Source organism: Bombina bombina, chromosome 5 (assembly GCF_027579735.1).
Source record: "Bombina bombina isolate aBomBom1 chromosome 5, aBomBom1.pri, whole genome shotgun sequence".
NCBI classification, from domain to species: Eukaryota; Metazoa; Chordata; class Amphibia; order Anura; family Bombinatoridae; genus Bombina; species Bombina bombina.
In genome coordinates this window covers 1,083,832,213-1,083,854,010 of record NC_069503.1, presented here as the reverse complement: position 1 = coordinate 1,083,854,010, position 21,798 = coordinate 1,083,832,213, and the positions used below count along the sequence as shown (strand labels likewise).

At 39.4% G+C, this 21,798-nt stretch overlaps 1 protein-coding gene across 1 annotated transcript in view; it reads left to right on the top strand.

The window, feature by feature from the left end:
• Nucleotides 1-21,798, top strand: part of DNAAF11 (dynein axonemal assembly factor 11) — a 374,386-nt gene that overhangs the window by 291,175 nt on the left and 61,413 nt on the right. Inside the window, exon 10 of the mRNA XM_053715948.1 lies at nt 6,424-6,500. Coding sequence (XP_053571923.1) covers nt 6,424-6,500 — 77 coding nt within the window. The remainder of the gene's footprint in view (nt 1-6,423; nt 6,501-21,798) is intronic.

Below are 21,798 nucleotides of genomic sequence, written 5' to 3'. Positions count from 1 at the left end.
ATATTTAACATATAAATACATATGTACACACACACACACACACACACACACACATATATATATATATATATATATATATATATACATACATACATACATACACATGCATACATATATACATATACATTATATATACCGTATTTTTCGCTCCATAAGACGCACCTGACCATAAGACGCACCTAGTTTTTAGAGGAGGAAAACAAGAAAAAATATATTCTGAACAGAGGGGGGAGAGAGCAATAACGTGGAGTAAAAAGAGCGACTGGGGGGGGACAGAGAGAGAGGGGGAGACAGAGGAGGGAGAGAGGAAGAGAGAGACCACTGAAAGAGGGGAGAGACCACTGAAAGAGGGGAGAGACCACTGAAAGAGGGGAGAGAGAACAATGAAAGTGTGGGAGAGAAACACTACTGAATACACACACAGATACATTAAAATTATGCTTTTACAAATCTGATTACAGAAGATTTGGGAATCCAACTTGGGAAAATTAAAAGCAAAATATTTGTGCCTGTGGTACTCCTTTAAATCACACTGCCCTTTTAATATCATATCCCAAGTGTCCCAAGAAGCAGCAGTAACTTTATCACAGCCTTCCTTTATCTATCTCTAGCTGACAGACACTATAGAAGCTGATACTCACAGGGCTCTCCTCTGCTCTCCGGTAGTAAAAGTAAACTGACAACATTTGTCCCACCCCTCCCCCACCTGTCGACACACGCTGGTTAACGGCAGCAGCTTTTCTGTGTCTAGGGTAATTTACAGCACTGCTGATAGCATGGAGAACGGAGATAAAGTGGTTCTGGATTCCCAAACATTTTCCTCTGTTTTTCTTTCTTGTCACAGCCCTGTCAGCACGGTTCTAAGGCACAAAAAGATCTTTAAGCAGAATAACATGGTGGAAAATGATTGGGAATTCGGAACCACATTGCAGAAGTCTAAAAGTAAAAATGTTAACTCCTAGGAAAATCAAATAGTATCCAGGCATTCTTTACTAACCTCAGTCACTGCTCTGCTGCTTTTAGGTGCTGTCCCGACCCTCAGCTCACCACCCAAACACAAGTGCAGGCGCTGTGAGGATTTCCTGCCACCTGATTCACCCGCTCTAAACTTCAAGCACCAATAGCACTCATCCCCTGGCCAGTGCACTGTTGAATAATGGGGGGCTGAAATGCGCGCTTTGGTCCAATTTAAGGGGAAAAAGTGCCCGTCCCACTGCTGCATAGCATAGCAGCTTTGTTAGTGCGGCTCTGGAGCCCGGCCCCTCCTGCCCTGGCTGTGTTACTGTTTGCTAGCATTGCGCTCTCTACATGTTTTCCCTGCTGCTCTGACTGCAGCAACTGCCAACAAAATTACCCGGTACCAGTTAGCCTAAAAATGCAAGCACATTCGCTCCATAAGACGCACAGACATTTCTCCTTACTTTTGAGGGGGGGGAAAAGTGCGTCTTATGGAGCGAAAAATACGGTATATATATTTAGATATATAATTAAATTCTACAAGGAAGTAAGTAAAAATATAGATAATGTGGAATGAGTTGATTTGATAAACTTGGATTTTGCAAAGGCGTTTGATACAGTGCCACATGAGAAATTAATGTACAAAATTAAGGGACTGGGAATAGCCGAAAATGTTAGCACATGGTTAAATAACTGGATAAAAGACAGGGAGCAACGAGTAGTAGTAACCGGATCATACTCAGATTGGACAAAGGTAATCAGTGGAGCCCCCAGAAATCAGTACTGAGCCCTCTTCTTTTTAATATTTTTTATTAATGACTAGGAGCAAGGATTAAATGACAACATCTCTTTTTTGCAGATGATACAAAGTTGTTTAAGGTCATTAGGTCAGGGCAGGATGAACTTGCTTTACAAGGGGATCTACAGAATGGGCAGGTAAATAATTGAAAATGAGATTTAATACGGGAAAATGCAAGGTTCTACATTTTGCAAGTAAAAATAAGCAGGCAATCTATTATTTAAATGGGACTAGACTTAGCCAAACAGAGGAGGCAAGGGATTTGGGAGTATTAATAGATAACAAGCTAAAGATGGGTGCACAATGCAGGGCAGAGGCTTGTAAGGCTAATAAGATACTAGCATGTATTAAAAGAGGCATTAATGCAAGAGCGCAAAGTATAATTATGTCACTATATAAATCCCTGGTAAGACTTCACCTTGAGTATGAAGTGCAGTTCTGGGCACTGATCTCAAAAAAAGGCATTGCAGACTTAGAAAAAGTTCATAGAAGGGCCGCAAAGCTAATAAGGGGAATGGAGAATTTAAGCAATGAGGAGAGGTTAGCTAAACTGGGTCTGCTTTCTCTCGAAAAAAATGGTCCTTAAAAGGTGAGATCATTACTTTATATAAATATATTCAAGACCCATATACAGAAATGGCAGAAGCTCTGTTTATTCCAAGAAAATTGTTTGTTACAAGAGGCCACAATTTAAGGCTGGAGGAAAGGAGATTCAATCTGCAACGTAAACGTTTTTTCACTGTAAGAGCAATAAAATTGTGGAACTCATTACCTGAGGAGCTAGTGAATGCCAATACCTTAAATACATGTAAAAATGGTTGAGATACATTTCTAGCTAGAAACAGAATTCAGGGATATGATTTATTGCATTAAATGGGTCACCTTTTTTAATTGGATTAATTTAAGATAAACTGGAGCTTTTTTGTGAGTATATTAAGATTTGTATAGGTTGAACTTGATGGACTTCTGTCTTTTTTCAACCTCATCTACTATGTTACCATGTATATGTGTGTATCTTTATGTTAAAGCCCTTTGTCTGCCTTTTTTTTCTAACACCTGAGACCTCGTAACTTTGAGCCTTTATAACTTTTTTGTGCAATATTTTATTTTTAATAATTTTTATCATTTTTATCAGTGTTATTATAAGTGTAACTGTAATTTTCAATGTATTTTTGATGTGTTTTGAAACATTTTTTTTCATTAGCGAAACAATTAACCATAGCTCTGGGAACGCACTATTCCGACGCGCGTTAACTTCAATTGCGCTCAAGCAATAGAGTTTACTTTCTACTTGAAATATGAGCGCCAAACCCGGTGATAAACCTCTTTTGGCTTGCCCGTAACTGTTAGCGCGCCATTCCTAATCTAGCCCTATATGGGGAAATATCTTCGTCTGATTTATCGAGTATATTTGTCTTTTTTTTTCCCCAATTTATTTTATCAGATATATTTTAAACAACCCCGTTCTCAGAATCTTTTACTGAACATTGGTAAGAGATTGCAACATTGAAAAGAGAAATTTACAACAAAGATGTTTTTCCAGTATGTTGTGTTTTCAATACTCAGATTACTTAAAAAGAGCAAAATATTTCTTCTAATCATAGTACTAGATGTATGTAAACGGTTGTTTACAGTAGGAATCCCTGATTAAAGGGTCATGAAACCCACATTTTTTATGTCATGATTTAGAAAGAGCATGCAATTTTAAACAACTTTCTAATTTACTTCTATTATCCAATTTGCTTCATCGTCTTAATATCCTTTGCTGAAAAGCATATCTAGATAGGCTCAGTAGCTGCTGATTGGTGGCTGCACACAGATGCCTCGTATGATTGGCTCGCCCATGTGCATTGCTATTTCTTCAACAAAGGGTATCTAAAGAATTAAGCAAATTAGATAATAAAAGTAAATTGGAATATTGTTTAAAATAGTATTCTCTACCTGAATCTTGAAAGAAAAATTGTGGGTTTAGTGTCCCTTTAAAGGGACAGTCTACACCAGAATTTTTATTGTTTAAAAATATAGATATCCCTTTATTACCCATTCCCCAGTTTTGCATAACCAACACAGTTATATTAATATATTTTTTACCTCTGTGATTACCTTGTATCTAAGTCTCTGCAGACTGCCCCCTTATTTCAGTACTGTTGACAGACATGTAGTTTAGCCAATCAGTGCAGACTCCTAAATAACTCCACGGGAGTGAGCACAATGACACACATGAACAAACACTGTCTAACTGTGAAAAACGTTCAAAATGCTCTGAGCTAAGAGGCGGTTTTCAATGGTTTAGAAATCAGTTTAAGCCTAGCTAGGTTTAGCTTTTCAAAAATACCACCAAGGGAACAAAGCAAATTTAATGATAAAAGTAAATCGGAAAGTTGTTTAAAATTGCATGCCCTATCTGAATCATAAAAGTTTATTTTTGACTAAACTGTCCCTTTAAGTTATAAAAAAAGAGACCTTGGGCCCCAGATATTTTGATAAATACTGTATCTAGCAAACCCATTTTCCAAATGAGAAAGAAAAAGATTTTAACACTGGCTAGTTTTGTGAAAATTAATTAATGGATTAATAACAAATGGTTACATTTTATTTGTTATGTGAACCCAGGCTAAATAAGGGAGTTTCAGAAGGCATGGATATAGGGATATTGCACACTCTTGAGATGTAATGAAAACTGGATTTACAAACTTTCCTAAAGTGTAGATTTTTACCTTATTACAACACCCGTTTTTCTAAAAAATTGTAATGATCTATAAATGGGTTTTTGTTTATTTAAATGTTGAAGCACTTGAAAGTGATGCAGTATAACTGTAAAAAGCTGACTAGAAAATAGCACCTGAACATCTCTATGTAAAAAAGATGATATTTTACCTTAACCCCTTAAGGACCAGCGACGTACCCTGTATGTCACTGCCTTTTTTTGGGACTTGATTGTTTTATTGCGCAGTCTTGCCACCAGCGTTGAGACTGCTCTATTCCACAAAGCCTGCTGGAGGGAGGGTATCAATAGCGTCTTCTTGCTAGACTTGTGCTATTATGTCCTGAAAAAACCCTTAATAACCAGTCACATACAGGGTACATTGTGGTCATTAAGGGGTTAAAATGTCCCACTGTATAAAGAGACTCACCCAACTGTATAAAGAGACTTTAAGCAGCCAATCTGGATGCTAGTCCCAGGACTAGTAAGGGGGCGTGCATCTGGCATGTACAGGCATAGTTATGTTATTTTCCTAATCAGTTTAAGGAAGTTTACTATGAAATATCACAAGATTTCAGCGAAATCTCATGAGATCACAGCAAAGCAAAGCATGACCAAAGCACTGTTAATGCTGATTGGCTATTGTTTTTTTTTTTGTTTTTTTCCCCCCAACTTGCAGTTTTGAAGTAAAATATCTTCGTTTTTATATAGAGATGCTCAAGTGATATTTTCTTGTCAGCTTTTTACAGTTATGCTGCATCATTTTCAAGTAATTTAGCTTATGAGTATTATGTCCCTTTAAAAATGAGATCAACTTACTAGTGCAACCTCTTTTTACTTCTATCTGCGTGATGAAAAAAACCCCATAAAAAAACAAACAGCCAATCAGCATTGCCGGAATTCACACTTATGCAAGATATTTGCTTCTTTGCTAGGCCTGAGTCAAACATCACAATTAGATGCTTAAAGGGGGCAAAGTTAAACTTTCATGATTCATATAGAGCATGCAATTTCAAGAGCCATTCATTTTATTTACTTCTATAATGAAATTTGCTTTGTTCTCTTGGTATCCTTTGTTAAAAAGCAAATCTAGATTGGTTCAGGATTATCAATGCACTACTGGTGATTGGTGGCTACACACATATGCATCTTATCATTGGATAACTTGATATGCATAGCTAGGTCCCAGTAGTGCATTGCTTCTGGGGAACTCTCCTTAACTATGTATTAACCCCTTTGCAGGACTAATAAACACAGTTACATTCAAACAGTTGTGCAGTAAAACAATGCTATAACACATTAGAGCATTTTCATTCTGTACCTTTATGTCCCTTTAAAGTCCCCTTACAATGGGAGGTGGTAACTGGGGAACTTGTAAGGAAGATATCAGAGATGTTATGTGATATTTTCTAGTCAGCTTTTTACCTGTTCGCTACATGTCCCTTATTGCCAGGCATGCTATAGAATAGTTATGTAGAGCCCTCATACCCACTGCCTCACTAGCATATGGGGGCAAGAGAAGGACACCACTTGTTTAGCTTTACAAGAGTCTGTCTTAAAGGCAATGGGGAATGGTAAAATACTTTAGACAGGTTACAGATTAAAACATGTCTGACTTTTGGTCTCCAGTCCCTTCAGATTCAAAGCAGAGATGTCTAAATTGTTTTGTATGAAAGCTGGTTACTAAAACCTATGCTAAAGATAATACCTGGATACAGTTGGTATCTCTAGAAAATATTGGATAAACGTGACTTGATGGGCAAATTTGTGCATCATTTTCATAGAAGCAAATCCTTGGGAAATGGGATGTCTGACAATGACCTTCTGGGTTCTTGTTTAATTTATGTTATTCAGAATCCTGTCTTTAATATTTATAGTGTGTGTGAAATGAACAGAGCATGCTGGCTTTTTTTTATCTAATCCAAATTAGTTTAAGTAATGATTATGGTGATTTTATTTTTAGGCTACGGAACTAATCAAGACCAAAATTAAGACCCTGTCAGAAGTGAAGAAGAAAAATTCCAACGAGCTGCAAAAAAGGTAACATAACCTATGGAACGTAAATTTGTTACCCGTGCATAGATTATTCTCTGTAAATTTGTTTACTAAGCAAAAAAATGCATAAAGCCTTAGAGCATTTTATTCTTGTACTTATTAGAACATTAGAGGAGAAATAAAGTGCTATAGCGCTAGGTTCTTAAAATTACGGGTCAGGACCCAGCGCTGGTTCACTAGATGCTTTTTTCTGGGTCGCTGACACTTCGCATCTTTTAAAGCAAGCAAGATCCCCATTGGCTGCATGTTTCACAGCAATTGTTTAAAGTATATAATTATCCAAACAAATGCTGATCGTTTGCATTTACTGTTATAGCTGAATGTTAAATTTCACTATTTTAAATGTGACTTTCAGTTGAAATACTCTAGAACAGGGATCGGCAACCTTGGGCCCCAGATGTTTTGGAACTATATTTCCCATGATGCTCCGACACTCTTTAGGCTCCCTGAGCATCATGGGAAATGTTGTTCCAAAACATCTGGGGGCCCAAGGTTGCTGACCCCTGCTCTAGAATATTCATTTGTATTAGTTTTTTCTATTACATTCATCATTTAAATGTATTATCTCACTTTCCTGTATGTTTTTTGTGTGAATTAAATTCTACAATCAAAATAGGCAATTAACTTAAGTGCAAATTTAAGATTTATTTTAAAATGAAAGATTTTCCTATATTATTGCAGTATGTACTGATTTTGACTAAGTCACCAACGTTTAAATTAGCGTATTGCATTATTACATGCATATACCTGTAATACAGAATAGCAATGCTTGTCTGAGACCTATAGTGAGCCAAAGGCATATGTACATAGCCACCAATCAGCAGCTAGCTCCCCGTAGCATTGCTGCCCCTGAGCCTACCTTGGTATGTTTTTCAATAAAAGATCCCAAGGGAACAAATTAAACTTGATAATAGAAATCTAATAGAAGTCAATCTAAAAAGTATCTAAAATTGCATGCTCTATCTGAACCATGAAAATGTAATTTTTTACTTTTATGTCCCTTTAATTTATGTGTGATTGCTGACCCTTGTGCTAACATATTAAAGTTCTATACATTTTGTTTTGCATGCAAAATAGAATAATTCTAGTTCAGAAACAATGTCTAAATCCTTTCTTTCGTAAAATGATGATGGTCCACAGTCCTCCATAGCATATGGGATATATTTCCTGGCACAAGAAGAAGGTCAAAAACCCATACAAGAGCTTAAAAGCTCTCCCACCTCACATCTCACTCTTAGTTTTATTCTTGGTTTTGTAAGAGTTGGTTGAGAATAAAGGTGTTTCCAGCTACTTGCTTATGGATTACAAATTGAGAGCTCAGAACTGTGAGGTTCAGAGTCCCTGGGGAGTATCATTTACAAAGAAGACAGAAAAGACTCTTAATATCAACTGAATGATACAGGGACATAGGAATACCCTGTTATGTGCACAGTATTTCTCTTACAAGACTTCAGCCATAACTACCCTCAGATGTCAGAGGGACTTGCCCCTAGCCTCCCTCTGAGGGACGTAGGTACTTCCTACTGCACCTTGGTATGCCCATGGGAGTTTTCCCCCATTTGTTGTTCTTGCAAGAGTCATTGCTCAAATCAAACAGGAGTTAGCATCAGTAATATTATTTGTTCCAGCCTGTCCCCGCAGGACATGGTATGCGGAGCTAGTACAGATGTCCTCATCTCCTCCATAGATCCTTCCTTTGAGACAAGACCTGTTATCACATGGTTGAATGATGATTCATGATTGAAACTCTGATATAGGCTAGGAAACCTGTAATTCAAAAGATTTACCACACAATTTGGAAAGCATATTTCTTTCATGTAATTAGCAAGAGTCCATGAGCTAGTGACGTATGGGATATACATTCCTACCAGGAGGGGCAAAGTTTCCCAAACCTCAAAATGCCTATAAATACACCCCTCACCACACCCACAATTCAGTTTTACAAACTTTGCCTCCGATGGAGGTGGTGAAGTAAGTTTGTGCTAGATTCTACGTTGATATGCGCTCCGCAGCAAGTTGGAGCCCGGTTTTCCTCTCAGCGTGCAGTGAATGTCAGAGGGATGTGAGGAGAGTATTGCCTATTTGAATGCAGTGATCTCCTTCTACGGGGTCTATTTCATAGGTTCTCTGTTATCGGTCGTAGAGATTCATCTCTTACCTCCCTTTTCAGATCGACGATATACTCTTATATATACCATTACCTCTGCTGATTCTCGTTTCAGTACTGGTTTGGCTTTCTACAAACATATAGATGAGTGTCCTGGGGTAAGTAAATCTTATTTCTCCAACATAGGTGTGTCCGGTCCACGGCGTCATCCTTACTTGTGGGATATTCTCTTCCCCAACAGGAAATGGCAAAGAGCCCAGCAAAGCTGGTCACATGATCCCTCCTAGGCTCCGCCTTCCCCAGTCATTCTCTTTGCCGTTGCACAGGCAACATCTCCACGGAGATGGTTAAGAGTTTTTTGGTGTTTATATGTAGTTTTATTCTTCAATCAAGAGTTTGTTATTTTAAAATAGTGCTGGTATGTACTATTTACTCTGAAACAGAAAATAGATGAAGATTTCTGTTTGTAAGAGGAAGATGATTTTAGCAACCATTACTAAAATCGATGGCTGTTTCCACACAGGACTATTGAGATGAAGTAACTTCAGTTGGGGGAAACAGTGTGCAGACTTTGCTGCTTGAAGTATGACACATTTCTAACAAGACTTGGTAATGCTGGAAGCTGTCATTTTCCCTATGGGATCCGGTAAGCCATTTTCTTAATAAGAATAAAGGGCTTCACAAGGGCTTTAAAGACTGGTAGACATTTTTCTGGGCTAAAACGATTACTTTATAAGCATTTTTAATAGATTATAGCTTTGAGGAGTTATTTTAATCTTGGGAATTATGTTAAAAAAACGGCAGGCACTGTATTGGACACCTTTTTCACTGGGGGCCTTTTCTAATCATAGGCAGAGCCTCATTTTCGCGCCACTAATGCACAGTTGTTTTTGGGAAGCAAGGCATGCAGATGCATGTGTGAGGAGCTCAGATACACAGAAAAAGCTTACTGAAGGCGTCATTTGGTATCGTATTCCCCTCTGGGCTTGGTTGGGTCTCAGCAAAGCAGATACCAGGGACTGTATAGGGGTTAAATGTAAAAACGGCTCCGGTTCCGTTATTTTAAGAGTTAAAGCTTTCAAATTTGGTGTGCAATACTTTTAAGGCTTTAAGACACTGTGGTGAAATTTTGGTGAATTTTGAACAATTCCTTCATACTTTTTCACATATTCAGTAATAAAGTGTGTTCAGTTTAAAATTTAAAGTGACAGTAACGGTTTTATTTTAAAACGTTTTTTGTACTTTGTTATCAAGTTTATGCCTGCTTAACATGTCTGAACTATCAGATAGACTATGTTCTGTATGTGAGGAAGCCAAGGTTCCTTCTCATTTAAATAGATGTGATGTATGTGACAAACAATTTAGGGAAAATGATGCCACTGATAATGATGTTGCCCAAGATGATTCCTCAAGTGAGGGGAGTAAGCATGGTACTGCATCATCCCCTCCTGTGTCTACGCCAGTCTTGCCCACACAAGAGGCCCCTAGTACATCTAGTGCGCCAATACTTCTTACTATGCAACAATTAACGGCTGTAATGGATAATTCTATTAAAAACATTTTAGCCAAAATGCCCACTTATCAGCGAAAGCGCGACTGCTCTGTTTTAGATACTGAAGAGCATGAGGACGCTGATGATAATGGTTCTGACATGCCCTTACACCAGTCTGAAGGGGCCAGGGAGGTTTTGTCTGAGGGAGAAATTTCAGATTCAGGAAAAATTTCTCAACAAGCTGAACCTGATGTTATTACATTCAAATTTAAATTGGAACATCTCCGCGCTCTGCTTAAGGAGGTGTTATCTACTCTGGATGATTGTGACAATTTGGTCATTCCAGAGAAATTATGTAAGATGGACAAGTTCCTAGAGGTCCCGGTGCCCCCCGAAGCTTTTCCTATACCCAAGCGGGTGGCGGACATTGTAAATAAAGAATGGGAAAGGCCCGGCATACCTTTTGTCCCTCCCCCTATATTTAAGAAATTGTTTCCTATGGTCGACCCCAGAAAGGACTTATGGCAGACAGTCCCCAAGGTCGAGGGGGCGGTTTCTACTCTAAACAAACGCACTACTATCCCTATAGAAGATAGTTGTGCTTTCAAAGATCCTATGGATAAAAAATTAGAGGGTTTGCTTAAAAAGATGTTTGTTCAGCAAGGTTACCTTCTACAACCAATTTCATGCATTGTTCCTGTCACTACAGCTGCGTGTTTCTGGTTCGATGAACTAGAAAAGTCGCTCAATAAAGAATCTTCTTATGAGGAGGTTATGGACAGAGTTCAAGCTCTTAAATTGGCTAACTCTTTTACTTTAGACGCCACTTTGCAATTAGCTAGATTAGCGGCGAAAAATTCAGGTTTTGCTATTGTGGCGCGCAGAGCGCTTTGGCTAAAGTCTTGGTCAGCGGATGCGTCCTCCAAGAACAAATTGCTTAACATACCTTTCAAGGGGAAAACTCTGTTTGGCCCTGACTTGAAAGAGATTATTTCAGATATCACTGGGGGAAAGGGCCACGCCCTTCCTCAGGATAGGTCTTTTAAGGCTAAAAATAAACCAAATTTTCGTCCCTTTCGCAGAAACGGACCAGCCTCAAATTCTACATCCTCTAAGCAAGAGGGTAATACTTCTCAAACCAAGCCAGCCTGGAGGCCAATGCAAGGCTGGAACAAAGGTAAGCAGGCCAAGAAACCTGCCACTGCTACCAAGACAGCATGAGATGTTGGCCCCCGATCCGGGACCGGATCTGGTGGGGGGCAGACTTTCTCTCTTCGCTCAGGCTTGGGCAAGAGATGTTCTGGATCCTTGGGCGCTAGAAATAGTCTCCCAAGGTTATCTTCTGGAATTCAAGGAGCTACCCCCAAGGGGAAGGTTCCACAGGTCTCAATTGTCTTCAGACCACATAAAAAGACAGGCATTCTTACATTGTGTAGAAGACCTGTTAAAAATGGGAGTGATTCATCCTGTTCCATTAAGAGAACAAGGGATGGGATTCTACTCCAATCTGTTCATAGTTCCCAAAAAAGAGGGAACATTCAGACCAATCTTAGATCTCAAGATCCTAAACAAATTTCTCAGGGTTCCATCGTTCAAAATGGAAACCATTCGGACAATTCTTCCTACCATCCAGGAAGGTCAATTCATGACCACGGTGGATTTAAAGGATGCGTATCTACATATTCCTATCCGCAAGGAACATCATCGATTCCTAAGGTTCGCCTTTCTGGACAAGCATTACCAGTTTGTGGCACTTCCATTCGGATTAGCCACTGCTCCAAGAATTTTCACAAAGGTACTAGGGTCCCTTCTAGCGGTGCTAAGACCAAGGGGCATTGCAGTAGTACCTTACTTGGACGACATACTGATTCAAGCGTCGTCTCTGCCACAAGCAAAGGCTCATACGGACATTGTCCTAGCCTTTCTCAGATCTCACGGGTGGAAGGTGAACGTAGAAAAAAGTTCTCTATCCCCGTCAACAAGAGTTCCCTTCTTGGGAACAATAATAGACTCCTTAGAAATGAAGATTTTTCTGACAGAGGCCAGAAAATCAAAACTTCTAAGCTCTTGTCAAGTACTTCATTCTGTTCTTCTTCCTTCCATAGCGCAGTGCATGGAAGTAATAGGTTTGATGGTTGCGGCAATGGACATAGTTCCTTTTGCGCAAATTCATCTAAGACCATTACAACTGTGCATGCTCAGTCAGTGGAATGGGGATTATACAGACTTGTCTCCGACGATACAAGTAGATCAGAGGACCAGAGATTCACTCCGTTGGTGGCTGACCCTGGACAACCTGTCACAAGGGATGAGCTTCCGCAGACCAGAGTGGGTCATTGTCACGACCGACGCCAGTCTGGTGGGCTGGGGCGCGGTCTGGGAACCCCTGAAAGCTCAGGGTCTTTGGTCTCGGGAAGAATCTCTTCTACCGATAAACATTCTGGAACTGAGAGCGATATTCAATGCTCTCAAGGCTTGGCCTCAGCTAGCAAAGGCCAAATTCATAAGGTTTCAATCAGACAACATGACGACTGTTGCATATATCAACCATCAGGGGGGAACAAGGAGTTCCCTGGCGATGGAAGAAGTGACCAAAATAATTCAATGGGCGGAGAATCACTCCTGCCACTTGTCTGCAATCCACATCCCAGGAGTGGAAAATTGGGAAGCGGATTTTCTGAGTCGTCAGACATTTCATCCGGGGGAGTGGGAACTCCATCCGGAAATCTTTGCCCAAATAATTCAATTATGGGGCAGTCCAGACATGGATCTGATGGCGTCTCGTCAGAACTTCAAGGTTCCTTGCTACGGGTCCAGATCCAGGGATCCCAAGGCGACTCTAGTGGATGCACTAGTAGCGCCTTGGACCTTCAACCTAGCTTATGTGTTCCCACCGTTTCCTCTCATTCTCAGGCTGGTAGCCAGGATCAAACAGGAGAGGGTATCGGTGATCTTGATAGCTCCTGCGTGGCCACGCAGGACTTGGTATGCAGACCTGGTGAATATGTCATCGGCTCCACCATGGAGGCTACCTTTGAGACAGGACCTTCTTGTTCAAGGTCCGTTCGAACATCCGAATCTGGCCTCACTCCAACTGACTGCTTGGAGATTGAACGCTTGATTTTATCAAAGCGTGGGTTCTCAGATTCTGTCATTGATACTCTTATTCAGGCTAGAAAGCCTGTAACTAGAAAAATCTACCATAAAATATGGAAAAAATATATCTGTTGGTGCGAATCTAAAGGATTCCCATGGAACAAGATAAAAATTCCTAAGATTCTATCCTTTCTACAAGAGGGTTTGGAGAAAGGATTATCTGCAAGTTCTTTGAAGGGACAGATTTCTGCTTTATCTGTTTTACTTCACAAAAAGCTGGCGGCTGTGCCAGATGTTCAAGCTTTTGTTCAGGCTCTGGTTAGAATCAAGCCTGTTTACAAACCTTTGACTCCTCCTTGGAGTCTCAATTTAGTTCTTTCAGTTCTTCAGGGGGTTCCGTTTGAACCCTTACATTCCGTAGATATCAAGTTATTATCTTGGAAAGTTTTGTTTTTGGTTGCAATTTCTTCTGCAAGAAGAGTTTCAGAGTTATCTGCTCTGCAGTGTTCTCCTCCTTATCTGGTGTTCCATGCAGATAAGGTGGTTTTGCGTACTAAACCTGGTTTTCTTCCGAAAGTTGTTTCTAACAAAAATATTAACCAGGAGATAGTTGTGCCTTCTTTGTGTCCGAATCCAGTTTCAAAGAAGGAACGTTTGTTGCACAATTTGGATGTAGTTCGTGCTCTAAAATTCTATTTAGAGGCTACAAAGGATTTCAGACAAACATCTTCCTTGTTTGTTGTTTATTCTGGTAAAAGGAGAGGTCAAAAAGCAACTTCTACCTCTCTCTCTTTTTGGCTTAAAAGCATCATCCAATTGGCTTATGAGACTGCCGGACGGCAGCCTCCTGAAAGAATCACAGCTCACTCCACTAGGGCTGTGGCTTCCACATGGGCCTTCAAGAACGAGGCTTCTGTTGATCAGATATGTAAGGCAGCGACTTGGTCTTCACTGCACACTTTTACCAAATTTTACAAATTTGATACTTTTGCTTCTTCGGAGGCTATTTTTGGGAGAAAGGTTTTGCAAGCCGTGGTGCCTTCCATCTAGGTGACCTGATTTGCTCCCTCCCATCATCCGTGTCCTAAAGCTTTGGTATTGGTTCCCACAAGTAAGGATGACGCCGTGGACCGGACACACCTATGTTGGAGAAAACAGAATTTATGCTTACCTGATAAATTACTTTCTCCAACGGTGTGTCCGGTCCACGGCCCGCCCTGGTTTTTTAATCAGGTCTGATGAATTATTTTCTCTAACTACAGTCACCACGGTATCATATGATTTCTCCTATGCATATTCCTCCTTTACGTCGGTCGAATGACTGGGGAAGGCGGAGCCTAGGAGGGATCATGTGACCAGCTTTGCTGGGCTCTTTGCCATTTCCTGTTGGGGAAGAGAATATCCCACAAGTAAGGATGACGCCGTGGACCGGACACACCGTTGGAGAAAGTAATTTATCAGGTAAGCATAAATTCTGTTTTTCTGTGACACTCTAAGCTATGGTTGGGCACTTTGTTTATAAAGTTCTAAATATATGTATTCAAACATTTATTTGCCTTGACTCAGAATGTTCAACTTTCCTTATTTTTCAGACAGTCAGTTTCATATTTGGGATAATGCATTTGAATTAATCATTTTTTTCTTACCTTCAAAAATTTGACTCTTTTTTCCCTGTGGGCTGTTAGGCTCGCGGGGGCTGAAAATGCTTCATTTTATTGCGTCATTCTTGGCGCGGACTTTTTTGGCGCAAAAAAAATTTCCGTTTCCGGCGTCATACGTGTCGCCGGAAGTTGCGTCATTTTTTTGACGTTATTTTGCGCCAAAGATGTCGGCGTTCCGGATGTGGCGTCATTTTTGGCGCCAAAAGCATTTAGGTGCCAAATAATGTGGGCGTCTGATTTGGCGCTAAAAAATATGGGCGCCGCTTTTGTCTCCACATTATTTCAGTCTCATTTTTTATTGCTTCTGGTTGCTAGAAGCTTGTTCTTTGGCATTTTTTCCCATTCCTGAAACTGTCATTTAAGGAATTTGATCAATTTTGCTTTATATGTTGTTTTTTCTCTTACATATTGCAAGATGTCTCACGTTGCATCTGAGTCAGAAGATACTGCAGGAAAATCGCTGTCTAGTGCTGGATCTACCAAAGCTAAGTGTATCTGCTGTAACTTTTGGTAGCTATTCCTCCGGCTGTTGTTTGTATTGATTGTCATGACAAACTTGTTAATGCAGATAATATTTCCTTTAGTAAAGTACCATTGCCTGTTGCAGTTCCTTCAACATCTAAGGTGCAGAATGTTCCTGATAACATAAGAGATTTTGTTTCTGAATCCATAAAGAAGGCTATGTCTGTTATTTCTCCTTCTAGTAAACGTAAAAAATCTTTTAAAACTTCTCTCCCTACAGATGAATTTTTAAATGAACATCATCATTCTGATTCTGATGACTCTTCTGGTTCAGAGGATTCTGTCTCAGAGGTTGATGCTGATAAATCTTCATATTTATTTAAAATGGAATTTATTCGTTCTTTACTTAAAGAAGTTCTAATTGCTTTAGAAATAGAGGATTCTGGTCCTCTTGATACTAATTCTAAACGTTTGGATAAGGTATTTAAATCTCCTGTGGTTATTCCAGAAGTTTTTCCTGTTCCTAATGCTATTTCTGCAGTAATTTCCAAAGAATAGGATAAATTGGGTAATTCATTTACTCCTTCTAAACGTTTTAAGCAATTATATCCTGTGCCGTCTGACAGATTAGAATTTTGGGACAAAATCCCTAAAGTTGATGGGGCTATTTCTACCCTTGCTAAACGTACTACTATTCCTACATCAGATGGTACTTCGTTTAAGGATCCTTTAGATAGGAAAATTGAATCCTTTCTAAGAAAAGCTTATCTGTGTTCAGGTAATCTTCTTAGACCTGCTATATCTTTGGCTGATGTTACTGCAGCTTCAACTTTTTGGTTGGAAACTTTAGCGCAACAAGTAACACATCATGATTCTCATGATATTATTATTCTTCTTCAGCATGCTAATAATTTTATCTGTGATGCCATCTTTGATATTATCAGAGTTGATGTCAGGTTTATGTCTCTAGCTATTTTAGCTAGAAGAGCTTTATGGCTTAAGACTTGGAATGCTGATATGGCTTCTAAATCAACTCTACTTTCCATTTCTTTCCAGGGTAACAAATTATTTGGTTCTCAGTTGGATTCTATTATTTCAACTGTTACTGGTGGGAAAGGAACTTTTTTACCACAGGATAAAAAATCTAAAGGTAAAAACAGGGCTAATAATCGTTTTCGTTCCTTTCGTTTCAACAAAGAACAAAAGCCTGATCCTTCATCCTCAGGAGCAGTTTCAGTTTGGAAACCATCTCCAATCTGGAATAAATCCAAGCCAGCCAGAAAGGCAAAGCCTGCTTCTAAGTCCACATGAAGGTGCGGCCCTCATTCCAGCTCAGCTGGTAGGGGGCAGGTTATGTTTTTTCAAAGAAATTTGGATCAATTCTGTTCACAATCTTTGGATTCAGAACATTGTTTCAGAAGGGTACAGAATTGGTTTCAAGATGAGACCTCCTGCAAAGAGATTTTTTCTTTCCCGTGTCCCAGTAAATCCAGTAAAAGCTCAAGCATTTCTGAATTGTGTTTCAGATCTAGAGTTGACTGGAGTAATTATGCCAGTTCCAGTTCAGGAACAGGGGATGGGGTTTTATTCAAATCTCTTCATTGTACCAAAGAAGGAGAATTCCTTCAGACCAGTTCTGGATCTAAAAATATTGAATCGTTATGTAAGGATACCAACGTTCAAGATGGTAACTGTAAGGACTATCTTGCCTTTTGTTCAGCAAGGGAATTATATGTCCACAATAGATTTACAAGATGCATATCTGCATATTCCGATTCATCCAGATCATTATCAGTTCCTGAGATTCTCTTTTCTGGACAAGCATTACCAGTTTGTGGCTCTACCTTTTGGCCTAGCTACAGCTCCAAGAATTTTTACAAAGGTTCTCGGTGCCCTTCTGTCTGTAATCAGAGAACAGGGTATTGTGGTATTTCCTTATTTGGACGATATCTTGGTACTTGCTCAGTCTTTACATTTAGCAGAATTTCATACGAATCGACTTGTGTTGTTTCTTCAAGATCATGGTTGGAGGATCAATTTACCAAAAAGTTCATTGATTCCTCAGATAAGGGTAACCTTTCTGGGTTTCCAGATAGATTCAGTGTCCATGACTCTGTCTTTAACAGACAAGAGAAGTCTAAAACTGATTGCAGCTTGTCGAAACCTTCAGTCACAATCATTCCCTTCGGTAGCCTTATGCATGGAAATTCTAGGTCTTATGACTGCTGCATCGGACGCGATCCCCTTTGCTCGTTTTCACATGCGACCTCTTCAGCTCTGGATGCTGAATCAATGGTGCAAGGATTACACAAAGATATCTCAATTAATATCTTTAAAACCGATTGTTCGACACTCTCTAACGTGGTGGACAGATCACCATCGTTTAATTCAGGGGGCTTCTTTTGTGCTTCCGACCTGGACTGTAATTTCAACAGATGCAAGTCTCACAGGTTGGGGAGCTGTGTGGGGATCTCTGACGGCACAAGGAGTTTGGGAATCTCAGGAGGTGAGATTACCGATCAATATTTTGGAACTCCGTGCAATTTTCAGAGCTCTTCAGTTTTGGCCTCTTCTGAAGAGAGAATCGTTCATTTGTTTTCAGACAGACAATGTCACAACTGTGGCATACATCAATCATCAAGGAGGGACTCACAGTCCTCTGGCTATGAAAGAAGTATCTCGAATTTTGGTTTGGGCGGAATCCAGCTCCTGTCTAATCTCTGCGGTTCATATCCCAGGTGTAGACAATTGGGAAGCGGATTATCTCAGTCGCCAAACGTTGCATCCGGGCGAATGGTCTCTTCACCCAGAGGTATTTCTTCAGATTGTTCAAATGTGGGAACTTCCAGAAATAGATTTGATGGTGTCCCATCTAAACAAGAAACTTCCCAGGTATCTGTCCAGATCCCGGGATCCTCAGGCGGAGGCAGTGGATGCATTATCACTTCCTTGGAAGTATCATCCTGCCTATATCTTTCCGCCTCTAGTTCTTCTTCCAAGAGTAATCTCCAAGATTCTGAAGGAATGCTCGTTTGTTCTGCTGGTAGCTCCGGCATGACCTCACAGGTTTTGGTATGCGGATCTTGTCCGGATGGCCTCTTGCCAACCGTGGACTCTTCCGTTAAGACCAGACCTTCTGTCACAAGGTCCTTTTTTCCATCAGGATCTGAAATCCTTAAATTTAAAGGTATGGAGATTGAACGCTTGATTCTTGGTCAAAGAGGTTTCTCTGACTCTGTGATTAATACTATGTTACAGGCTCGTAAATCTGTATCTAGAGAGATATATTATAGAGTCTGGAAGACTTATATTTCTTGGTGTATTTCTCATCATTTTTCTTGGCATTCTTTTAGAATACCGAGAATTTTACAGTTTCTTCAGGATGGTTTAGATAAAGGTTTGTCCGCAAGTTCCTTGAAAGGACAAATCTCTGCTCTTTCTGTTCTTTTTCACAGAAAGATTGCTATTCTTCCTGATATTCATTGTTTTGTACAAGCTTTGGTTCGTATAAAACCTGTCATTAAGTCAATTTCTCCTCCTTGGAGTTTGAATTTGGTTCTGGGGGCTCTTCAAGCTCCTCCGTTTGAACCTATGCATTCATTGGACATTAAATTACTTTCTTGGAAAGTTTTGTTCCTTTTGGCCATCTCTTCTGCCAGAAGAGTTTCTGAATTATCTGCTCTTTCTTGTGAGTCTCCTTTTCTGATTTTTCATCAGGATAAGGCGGTGTTGCGAACTTCTTTTGAATTTTTACCTAAAGTTGTGAATTCCAACAACATTAGTAGAGAAATTGTGGTTCCTTCATTATGTCCTAATCCTAAGAATTCTAAGGAGAAATCGTTGCATTCTTTGGATGTTGTTAGAGCTTTGAAATATTATGTTGAAGCTACTAAATCTTTCCGAAAGACTTCTAGTCTATTTGTTATCTTTTCCGGTTCTAGAAAAGGCCAGAAAGCTTCTGCCATTTCTTTGGCATCTTGGTTGAAATCTTTAATTCATCTTGCCTATGTTGAGTCGGGTAAAACTCCGCCTCAGAGAATTACAGCTCATTCTACTAGGTCAGTTTCTACTTCCTGGGCGTTTAGGAATGAAGCTTCGGTTGATCAGATTTGCAAAGCAGCAACTTGGTCCTCTTTGCATACTTTTACTAAATTCTACCATTTTGATGTATTTTCTTCTTCTGAAGCAGTTTTTGGTAGAAAAGTACTTCAGGCAGCGGTTTCAGTTTGAATCTTCTGCTTATGTTTTTCGTTAAACTTTATTTTGGGTGTGGATTATTTTCAGCAGGAATTGGCTGTCTTTATTTTATCCCTCCCTCTCTAGTGACTCTTGTGTGGAAAGATCCACATCTTGGGTAATCATTATCCCATACGTCACTAGCTCATGGACTCTTGCTAATTACATGAAAGAAAACATAATTTATGTAAGAACTTACCTGATAAATTCATTTCTTTCATATTAGCAAGAGTCCATGAGGCCCGCCCTTTTTTTGTGGTGGTTATGATTTTGTATAAAGCACAATTATTCCAATTCCTTATTTTATATGCTTTCGCACTTTTTTATCACCCCACTTCTTGGCTATTCGTTAAACTGAATTGTGGGTGTGGTGAGGGGTGTATTTATAGGCATTTTGAGGTTTGGGAAACTTTGCCCCTCCTGGTAGGAATGTATATCCCATACGTCACTAGCTCATGGACTCTTGCTAATATGAAAGAAATGAATTTATCAGGTAAGTTCTTACATAAATTATGTTTTTGTGTGGTGCTTTTCTAGAGGATTCTCTAGGTGTCCCTTCCGGATCCCTAGATTTCTTCAGTTTTTACAGTATGGCCTTAATAAGGGTTTATCGGCTAGTTCCCTGGAAGGTCAGATTTCCGCTTTATCTGTTATTCATGGGAAGCTAGCTAAACTTCCTAATGTTCAGAACTTTGTTTAGGCGTTAGTTAGAATTAGGCCAGTTGTTAAACCTTTTTCTCCTCCCTGGAATTTGAACCTAGTTCTTTCAGTACTTCAAGATCCTCCCAAACTATTGCCTTGGAAGGTACTTTTCTTTTCTTATTAGCAATTCTTCTTCAAGACGACTTTCTGTATCTTGTGATCCTCCATATTTTATTTTTCACAAGGATAAGGCTGTACTTCGAACCAAATATGATTTTTTTTCTTAAAGTAGTTTCTACAGATAACATCAATCAAGAAATTGTTGATCCATCTCTATGTCCAGACCAAACTAATTCTAAGGAATGATTGTTGCATAATCTGGATGTAATCAGAGCCTTGAAGTTCTATCTCCAAGCTACTAAAGAGTTTAGAAAAACTTCAGGTTTGTTTGTGCATTACTCTGGGACTCATAAAAGACAAAAAGCTACTGACGTAACTTGCACTTTGCATTTTGGCTTAAACAAATGCGTAACAAGGCTTACTTGGTGGTGGGTAAATCGCCTCCCAAACGTAAAATACTATCACAGCTCACTCAATAAGAGCAGTGGCAACGTCGTGGGCCTTTAAGAATGATTCATCTTTGAAACAGAATTGTAAAGCTGCCACATGGTCTTCCCTGCATACTTTTTCCTAATTTTAATCGTTCTGATGTTTTTGCTTCTTCGCAAGCAGCTTTTGGAAGGAAAGTCATTCAGACCGCAGTGTCAGATAAATAGGAACTGTCAAAGAAAGTATTTTCCCTCCCTTTCCGTAACATAGACCATCTCTTGGGTATTAATATCATATGTTATGGAGGACTGTGGACCATCATCATTTTACGAATATTTTTTTTTTAATATATGTTTACCTGATAATAAAAAAAATTCGGAATGATGATGGTCCACAGGCCCCTCCACATTCATGTTGGGCGACAGTTCTAATGACACCTCTATTGACCCTGCCTTTCCTACCTTTCTTTTCCTATACATGAAACTAACAGAGAGGTGGGAGGGTTTTAAAGCTCTTGTTTGGGTTCTTGACCTCTTCCTGGTGGCGGGAAATATATCCCATATGTTACGGAGGACTGTGGACCATCATCATTCCGAAAGAAAATAATTTATCAGGTAAGCGCAATTTGTTTTTATTGTGTTTGATTAATTTATAGGTAATACATTTTCTAAGGTATTTTGATAATATAGTTCAACAGAATTACATTGAATTAAGCAATGTTTTCTGAAGATAGAATTACACATTTTGATTTATCTTGGTTTAAAGCCGATTGTATAATGATATAAACTATTTCAGTGTACCTTGGATTTGTGGTAATCTTACATTAGGTAGCAGTTGGTCAGCTTCACAACATTCCCATAATGGGATTAATTTGTTATGCCTTATAAATGAGATTGCAGGTTCAGTTCTGCATATTCTCAGATAGCAGTTTAGAGACCTTGTACATTTTTTTCTATAATGCATATACAGGAGAATCATTTAAATATGGTAAAATATTTGACTGGGAAAAACAATGTTTAAGGGACAGTCTAGTCCAAA